Genomic DNA, 9,904 nt, shown 5'->3' with positions numbered 1-9,904 from the left:
TTCATAATAAATTTTTAAAGTTTTAAGGTAATATAAACTCTTGTTTTCTTATGTCATTTCCGTCTGTGTAAAATAATACTGTTGTGAAACTATTCTATTTTTAGTATATCCAACAAAAAACATGACCGAAATAATTTTAATCTGCTTTTAGATTCGGAGTAGCGAGTTAAAAATATATTTCCTGAAATTTCCTGTGAAGAAACGCAATAAGCAACGAGGCTTTTTTTTTGTCGATATAAACTGTACTATACTGCAAAAAAGAACTGGAAATATCACTTCAATATCATTTTAATTAACAAATATTTATTTTATCAGTAGTATGCACCGAATTGCTGCTACATTTCCACGATTTCAATTCTTACAGCAAATTAATTAAAAAGTGTGTAGATTATAGATTTATCTATTCACTATTAATATGTATACAACTTAAGCCTTTGCTAGAAGCCCCAGATCAGAAATACATCTGTTAATGTTCTGCTTTTCTTGGTCTGGAGTGATGGAGGCCCTGACCTTGCCTACTACCCAATCGACGAGGTTCTTCTGGGCAATTCTCCGTTCGATATTTTGTTTTTCAACTTGGTAGTCCAGGCGTTTCTTGATATCATTGTATACAGTAACGAGTCTCTCGCGATAGTTTGCTTCAAGCTGAAGGGCGACGTTTTCCCTTTTAGCTTGAATAAGAAGGTTCTGACCTTCGAGACTCCACTGTGCCTTTTCTTCGTCGGCGATTTGTTCGCCGAGGACTTGCTTTTCTTCCACTCGGCTCTTATTCCATGCGGATTCGTATTCCTAAAACAAATATTTGATTGAAGGTGCTAATAAAAAAGTTATCCCTTAATCAAATTTTATATTTAGTTTAGCTAATTCTATTATTTGCCTGTCATTGGAGTGTTTGTCATATTTTCATATCGAGGGCATCATATCAGAAGGGCGTATGAACCAAATCTGAAATTTTACAGGATAGGCCTCTCTGATATTATAGTTTTGCAAAATTGGTTCATACGCCTAGGTAAAATGCGTTAGAATAGAGTGTTGATGTTTATGAATATATAAGCAATTCATATATATTAAGCGAATTGATTAAATGAGGTCATACGCCCTAAAAATCCAAAACCAACTATAGTGGCTCTTGCGCCCTTCTTATATGACGCCCTCGATATACAGGGTTGGAAAGTCCCCATGGTTCATCGGCCGTTACATGAGAGCGATAAAGTAAGTCATAGAAATCCGTGCGATAGAGAAAGATGGCTATAATGAAGGCGTATAATAGTCACCGCCCATTTCGCCCTTCCACAAATAAGAAGTGGATCTTATTTGTGGAAGGGCGAAATGGGCAGTGACTATTATACGCCTTCATTATAGCCATCTTTCTCTATCGCACAGATTTCTATGACTTTCTTTATCGCTCTCACGTAACGGCCGATGAACCATGGGGACTTTCCGACCCTGTATTACCTAAAAATTAAACTGTGACAAAAAACTTGCTATATTAGTGAACTTGTGGGACCCATGTTCATATGAACATTTTTACCTATTTTGCTGAGCGGAATCTCCCCTAGGCTTTTGTCACCTCAACTCTAAAACACCCGGTATTTTAATATTATTTAAATTGAGGTAGCATTTTACTACATTTTTAAAATATCTTCAGGACTAATTTTATTTGTGCAAAGTATTTATTACGAAAGGACAAAAATTTACAGATATCGGTACTGAGTTTTTACGAAAACGTAAAACTAAAACAAATTTGTCTTTATTAATAGGAAGTTCACCTAAAATCTCATACCACCGACCTTCTCCTTTTACTTAGTAATAGAAAACAGAGAGGAATTACTTAATAAGAGTTTTCTGTAATAATATGTACATAGTCTAGTACGTCACAAGTTCATAACAATGGCGTACATAACAATTTGACTAAAAATTTTAAAAATCAAATAAAAATTTATACAGGCTGTCCCAAAATAACGTGTACAACGGAAGAGCACAGATTCGTGGACTCAAAATAGACAGATTTAGGCTAATTCACCTATACCCGAAATCGCTTCTTTTGGCCGCTAGATGGCATCAAAGTTTGTGAAACTTTTTGGAATTCTGTAAATAACTCGGATAGGTATTAATCGATTTTGATTATTTTTGGGGTGTGGACTTTTGATTTCAATCTACAAAATTTGGTGTTACACAGAGTGTTTTTTAAAACTCATAACTCCTACAAAATTGATGTATGGTGATAATATCCGTTCATAGCTTTTTCCCCTTTCGGTCAATAATGAAAACTATTTTTAATTTGATAGGTGATACCATTTGGAAGTTTTTGGACCTCCTGTAGAATTTTGATTGAATGAGTGGTTTGGGTACAAAAAAAATAATTTTTGAATGTCTACATTATCTTGCCACCCATATTACAATATTTAAAAAAGTGCTAGTAGTTAACGATTTTAAATTTTATTAATCTTAAAAAAAATTTCCCCATTCAGTTTATCGGGTCAATAATAATGCTATCAATGATCCCAAACCAAACATTGATGTGAAATTCATGCTGTTAATGATTCACTTTGATAGCATGAGGATTTTCTTGAGCATACACATGTTCGTTGTGACTATTTATTGTTCCGCTTCTAGTAAAACAGAATTGGCAGGTACAATGATTTAAAGATCATACTGACATTACAGTCAACCTACAAAATCAGAGCCTACTAGTATTTTGTTAAGTATTGTAATATGGGTGACAAAATATAGTCCAGACGGTATCTGTTTCAGAAAGTCATATTTGGGTGAATCGTATATCCACGGAGATTTTTGGCTTTTTGGCTTTCAAATATCACTAGAAATGAAATTTTTTCTATGCGCATAAAAAAAAAACGTGGGCTTAACTTTTGGCAGCACAATATGTTAAAAAAGTTTGAAAAATGTCATATTTTTCTTCCTATTTAATTATGTATCTTTTCAAGAGTTGATTTTAGGCGAAAATGGAAGAGGAAAAAAATGTTTGTAATTACATTTTTTACAAAACATGACTAGTTACAAATCGAATGAATCATGATTATTATGGTAAAAATAAAAAAAATCGCAAAAATGGGATTAAAAAATAATACTTTTTAGGGAATTTTTTTGGGGTATTCAAATTGGGTATAGGATCTTTATACTCGTCTCAAGAAAACTTTATATTATGTAGAATCATCACACTAAATTTCATCAAAATCGGTTCTATAGATGTTGCATAATAATTTTGCAATCCAAATTTTGAAAAAAAAATTTCGCAAATTTTCAAAATTTTGCACAGCAAAAACCATGGCCCTTAGATACTTGAAAATTTAATCACTTATAGAAGAACTCTAAAGCTCTCAAACTTTTTTTGAAAAATTCGAATCAGTCAATTAGGAGAATTCTGGCACTTGTTTAAACATTGGTCGAATTTTTATACTTATAAACAATTAGAATATCTTTGTGAATATTCAATCTAATCAAATTTTTTTAAGCAGGTTTTAAAAGTTCTTGGAAAAACGCTTCTTTAAAAAAAAAACAGAACGATTGATCAATTAGTTACATAGTTATAGCCGACTTTTCTTCATTGGCAACCTACTTTAAAACATGTTTAAAGTTATTTAAGCAAGCGAGAAATTCAATAAAATCGTACGGGTGGTGGTGGTGGGGAAAGCAGAAAGCGCAGCCTCTTCAGCCTGCTCGAAATTGAATCGGCTATAACTACGTAGCTAATTGACCAATCGATCTGTTTTTTTTTTTAAAGAAGCGTCTTTCCAATAACTTTTAAAACCTGCTTTAAAAAATTTCATGTAATTGAGCATTTGATTCACAGTAATTCTAATTGTTTATAAGTACAAAAATTCGACCTATGTTTAAACAAGCGCCAGAGCTTTCCTAATTGACGGATTCAAATTTTTCGAAAAGCTCTTGAAAGCTTGAGAGCCCTTTTATATGTGATTACATTTTCAAGTATCTCAGCAAATCTTTGCCAATAATTAGTAAAGTCAACAGCCAAGTCTAATCTATCTGCATCTTAAGAATATATTTAAATAAAAATGATAATTTTATTAATTTCAACACCCTGTATACCTTTTGGCATACAAAGCATTTTCGAACACGGATATGTAAGAAATTCTTTTATTTATTTGTACCCTGGGAACCATCAATAAAGTTTGGTAAAGAATATCACTAACACCCGGTATAACAAACATCATCATTTTTTGATAAACTACCCGTTTATAAAGTTTGATTAAAGGAAATCGAACCATCTTGTATACTCCATCCTGTACTAATTCTAGAATGTTATGATTAGTGTGTAACAATCCTAATCTATTTATGGTAATGACTTGAATATTCAGCTGGAGTAGATAATATCAAAGGAAATAAAAGAGAGAAACAGAAACATGACGCTATTCTCTTATCTGCAGGCTCCATACTCCATATAGTTACAACTTATACTAATATAATGCAGTTGGTGGGGGAGTCCCATGTAAAGACCTGTGAGGCACCAGTCCTTCCAGTTAAATTGTGCATAGTGCAAGTGCATAATATTTACATCAGTTTATATACACATATCCAAAAATAAACATGAGTGCCCAACTAAATGTAGACAGTTTGTCTAGTATTTTCGATAATTTACAAATTAAAAGTCCATCAAAACGTTTACAAATCAAGCAAGAATCAGAAAAACCATTGCTGGTACAAAAAAATCCAAAAATTTTGTCAGATTTGCTGGGTGCATTGAATTCTCAAGAACATGCAACTTGGGCAACAACCGATTTTACAAATAAAGTAGGAAGGTTAACTAAATTAGAAAAACATACAATTGAATACAGGCGAATCAAAATGTTGTTTGACAATTCCATGAGAAAACCTTACAGTGTCTGTAAAATAAAAAGAGTAGAGAACCCATATTTGTTTGTCCAATACAATTTAAAGAAGTTAAAGAAACAATGTTCAGAAAGGCAATTATTTCATGGGACAACAGAATCTAGTATTAAAGCTATCTGTCGGGAAAATTTTAATTGGAGGTTGGCTGGTACGAGTGTGGGACACAGATTTGGAAGAGGAGTTTCCTTTTCACCAGAGTCCAACTACTCCAGTTACTATCCCAGAAATTATTTTTTGCCTCGAAGGATTATGTTTGTTGCTGATGTATTAATAAAATCAACCTGCATTGGAGACCCCTCTATGACAATACCCATTGAGTCCTGCGATACTTCAGTTAAACCTGACGGGAAAGTTGTCGTAAAATATGAAGACAATGATTTCTATCCAAAGTATGTTATATATTATAAATAGTGATGTAAAATAGCATGCTATTTAGTTTTGGGTGATATATATCAAAATATATATCATTATATATATCAGATGAATTTTGTTAAAAAAAAACTATACTCAAATTAGTTTTTTTATATTGCTAATGCCTTGCTGATTAATTTGACACCAAATACATGTCATATATATGAACTTTTAGAAAAGTTATCAAGTGATCTTTATTTTTTTTCATATTTAGATTGGAATTTTATATTTTTTTTATNAATTTAATATTCGTACTTAGTTTATATTTTTCAAGTTTTCCACACTTTTAAGTGTTTAAAAAACTTTTTTCTACCACTCTGAATTTGCTAGATAAGACATGCACAATTAAATCTTAAAAGTAATGGAAAATTAAAAATATGTTTATCACCAATTTACATTAATTTACATTTTCAAAGTAGTGAACATTTTTATTTTATATTGTTATGAAGAGCGGGAAAGAAAGACCAGGCGACCCAGTGTGTGTGTCCCGAAAGGCTGAATAGACTGATTGTTCATAATTTTATAAACATTTTTATATAAACAAAGTAGTTGGATACAGGAATAGAAACAAAGGATAAGTTAGTTAGAATTAGAGTTGAATATCAAACAATAATAATTGAGAATGTACATTTTACTTTGATTAAAGGAAATTATTGGCAATAATTGTTTTTGTTTATAACAATATATTAATATTTTATGCTTGGGAATATACAACTTCTTTAATTCTCAGCATGATAGCTTCCATGTCTTTTAAAAGCAATAAATACTTTAATGAAATAATAACATAAAAAAAATAAATGCTTAGTTGTGTTCCCTTGAGAGTAATCTTGATAGTTTCAGTTTGAAAAAGAAAATCAGTAGAATTCTTTTACAATTCGTATTTAATTCTCTAAAATTTATTTCCGAATTATTTTTTAAAATTTCAGAATAGTTAGCTGTGAAAAATAATAATTTTATGCCCTAACTATAAAATGTCTTCATGAGATGATGCATGGTTTTTGAAATACATGAAAAATAAATTTTTTTCATGTTTCATGTTTAATTAGTTTATTTTAAGTTTTTTGCGGTAAATTTGTAATTTTTTTTTAACAAAGATTATAAAATTGTATGAAAAACTTTCTTAGAAATAATTACATAGGCGCAGATATGGAGAATGAGGACCCTATTTTTTAAAAAAGAAATCTATGCCATCTATCCATATAATTACATTTTGAACATCTTTAATGAGTTTTTTAATTTTATTTACATTAGTTTATGATTTAAATTTTAAGTTTTCAAAGAAGTATCATTGACTTTTAGTACCATGTCATAAATAAATATTAGTTTCATTGAAATTTTCAGTTGAAAATGTCCCAACTCAATTATAGTAACACAGTTTAGTGAAACAAGTGTAGTTTGTCAAACATCTGTCATATTTTTTCTTATTTAAAAGTTCATTAAAGAATTTGTTAATATTATGTCTCCCTGTAAAAAAATCAAAGAGGGTAAAACAGGTAAAAGAATGCACTTATGATTTAGAAAAATACTAAAAATTTTTAAAAATAACAAAATTGTAGCATTTAAAACAAATTTGAAAACTAAAACTAACAGAAAATTGTCACTGGCATAGATTTCGTTTTAAAAAAAGAAGATTCTCTTCCTCCGTAGCAACGCCTATGTAATTATTTTTTTAACAGAATCTTTCACATAATTTTATGGCATTTCTTAAAATAAAACTACGTACAAAGTAATCTATTAAACCGTTTCGAAGTTATACCACAATATAGAAACTCCCTGCATCTCAAAAAAATATATAAAGCTAAAAGTTTATACTTTTCACATATTTATACATATCTATCTGAAATTGTCCGTATTTAAAAATGATACACCCTATAATTCCAAAATTAGTAAAAATAGCTATAGAAAAACCTTTACAAAAGTTAAAGAAAATAGAACTGTACATACTTAATGAAATATTTAAATACAGGGTGTTGCATTTAATTTTGTTTTTTTTGAAAAGCAAATATACAGTGTGTCCAAGATAAGGATGGGATAGCATTAGGATATAGGAAACGGTAAGAGACAGGGGGTGGCTCAAATTAGAAAAAAGTTGTGTATTTATTCCTAATAATATGACTTATAGAAAGTTTTAAAATTCTGGGTAGTTCCGGAGATATCTGGAAAAACCCAATATTTTGCAAAATGGTTTTATTTTTTCTGGCTTTATTTGAAAACGGATTTTAAAATAAATTGCATATTTACATTGCCACTTTTTCGCTCTATACAATGGCGTCAACATTTTTTGCAATCCGACGTTTCGTCTTTGAGGGGCCATCATCAGGTTTATTTTTTTATCTCTTCAGCAAAATTTAAGTGGGAATATCTGAGTAGAAAAAAATGTTCACTTAACTTAAAGTTTGTAGTCTTAAGAATATTTGTAAATTTACCGGAATCATTAGGCATCAAGGTGGGAGGAAACATTGATCAGCATTGTGAAATCGAAGACACTGAACACGTCAAAAGATTTGGAAAACTGCTCCACAGATTGATTCAAAAATTTAATACAATATTTTTCAAACAGGTTTTTTACTTCGCAATGTAAAATTTTTTTTCACTTAATTATTTTTTTTATTAAGCCATAGAGTAAAGGTCAGAAATTAAAGTTGAAAAATGAATGTAACATTCAATCGGCCACCATTAGATAATTTTTTTTTTAAATCCTACATTGCGAAGGGCATCATATATTACATTTTTAGAATTTTTTTGAGATTTTTGTTTCATATCAACCGACTGCATGTAATCTTAAAAACCACAAACTGTATGAGCAAAGGACATTTTTACGCCAATGCCAGTTATGACAGTGGTGCTTCTAGTCAATATATATTTATAAAGAAATTTGTCAACACACCTCAACACGTATACTTTCGAACAAAATAAATCTGGAAAGAATGGAACAGGTAGTTTTTAAGATAATAATTCCTAAAATTCACCCAATTTTTCCACCTTCCACTCTGATGTTCCCCGTAATAGTTTTCTAAACAATATGGAGATCTCACTACCATCAATTTGAATAAGTAAAAATATACAGAATGTTCTTTTAAAAAACTCATACGACAACAAGTACATTTCAAAACACAGTATTTTTCATCTCCTTCACTTGTTTTTGTATCTTGAATAATAATAGAGCTATTTTACCTTCCACACTAATAGGCTACCTTTATACTACAGTTACGTTATCAGTTTTTTTTTTAATTAAACAGATTCTTAAAAGAGTAAACTTACATCAACTTCCTTATCAAGATAAGCAGCGATTGGTGGCCCTAACTTCTTAATTGCCACTATCCACATAATCAGAAGAGAAAGACCAGAATAGTACTCATGTTCCAAGACATAAATTTCTTTGCTGACCAGATAAGTGGACAGAGTGAATGCAAACGTATATGGACCTGTTACGCCAGTTTTCTTATAGAAGAACTGAAACCATTCTTCGGGAATAAAACCTAGTCTAACTTTACCAGGTTCTTGTCTTACCTAAAACAATAATTGGTCAGTAAAATCGTTAGTCCAAGTATATATAAATAAATAAATATAATTTTCAAAACATGTAATTTATTATTTTAAGCTAAAATTAGGGTAATATCCATATTGTCTTTCAACGAGGACTATATCTTACATTTTTTTATATTTAAATGTCTTATTAATTCTCTCCTACCAGTTGTTTCTTGTACTAATAATTGAAAATTTATTAAACCATAGTATCCTCCGAGAGGTACAGACCTTACTAAAAATAAAAACTTACGGGCCTCAGACTGGTCTGTGCTTGTGGTGCATCTGATGCAGATTGATTGTTGACAGAAGACGTGCTGGTAGTTCTTGAACTGAAAGCTATGAGGGCTCTAGATGCTTGGCCTAAAAAGTTATTCAAAAAATTAAAAGATGAAAAACGTCATAGGCAACTATTACATAAACCATAGTTTTACAAGTTATTACAGCGTTATGAAATTTCATTTTCTCATTGAAAACTACTGTAGATTTCACTAATTTACCTGATAAAACAGCTCTGGATAACATTTTTTTAAAGAAATTATAATTTACAGGCGACAAATAAATGCCCGATTTGATGTCGCTACCTTGCCCTTTTCAACCTGCACTACACGGAACACAAAAGGTAGAGAGGATCGGAAATAAGTGAACGAACTCATGAACGAACTTGACATATCAACATGAAACATGGAACACGGATTTATTGAGCACAGATTCTTGAATTCGAGGTGTTAAGCGCGCCGCGCGCCATTATTCCATGGCTAGAAATTGGCCTCAATGATTTGGGATCGAGGGGGATTATCCCTCTTTATCCTGCCTCATCTCGTGTAGGCCTGGACAGCCTTCGTAGGTGGGCCCCATCCGTCGTCTACCCCGACCGCAAGTGCGGCCGGTGTAGGCGCTTTGTGGGACCTCCTTTTGTCCTGGCTGGGCCCCGCCGGCTAGGGCCCTTTCTTCTGGCGCTCTTCTTGCTTCGCCGGCTCGTCTGTGTAAACCCCGGGGGTAGTGTCATGTTTATGTGTGGTATGGTTGGGTAGGGTAGTGCGGCTATGCAGCCTGGGATGCGCTTTGCTAAGGTGGCCCTTAGGCTAGCGCGGGAGGG

General features: G+C 31.7%; 2 protein-coding genes across 2 annotated transcripts; one reads left to right on the top strand and one right to left on the bottom strand.

The window, feature by feature from the left end:
• Positions 1-283: 283 nt before the first annotated feature.
• LOC108909665 (ATP synthase subunit b, mitochondrial) lies at positions 284-9,447 on the bottom strand. Its single transcript, XM_018714058.1, has 4 exons — positions 9,306-9,447; positions 9,059-9,168; positions 8,542-8,790; positions 284-789 (listed from the first exon to the last, which is right to left on the bottom strand). Exons 1-4 carry the CDS (start codon positions 9,328-9,330, stop codon positions 427-429), a joined length of 747 nt encoding a protein of 248 aa, XP_018569574.1. The 5' UTR covers positions 9,331-9,447; the 3' UTR covers positions 284-426.
• On the top strand, positions 4,492-5,280 carry LOC108909673 (poly [ADP-ribose] polymerase 12-like). Its single transcript, XM_018714069.2, has one exon. It carries the CDS (start codon positions 4,567-4,569, stop codon positions 5,278-5,280), a length of 714 nt encoding a protein of 237 aa, XP_018569585.1. The 5' UTR covers positions 4,492-4,566.
• Positions 9,448-9,904: the final 457 nt, after the last annotated feature.

Source organism: Anoplophora glabripennis, unplaced genomic scaffold (assembly GCF_000390285.2).
Source record: "Anoplophora glabripennis isolate ALB-LARVAE unplaced genomic scaffold, Agla_2.0 scaffold486, whole genome shotgun sequence".
Taxonomy (NCBI): domain Eukaryota; kingdom Metazoa; phylum Arthropoda; class Insecta; order Coleoptera; family Cerambycidae; genus Anoplophora; species Anoplophora glabripennis.
This window is presented reverse-complemented; position numbering and strand designations above follow the sequence as displayed.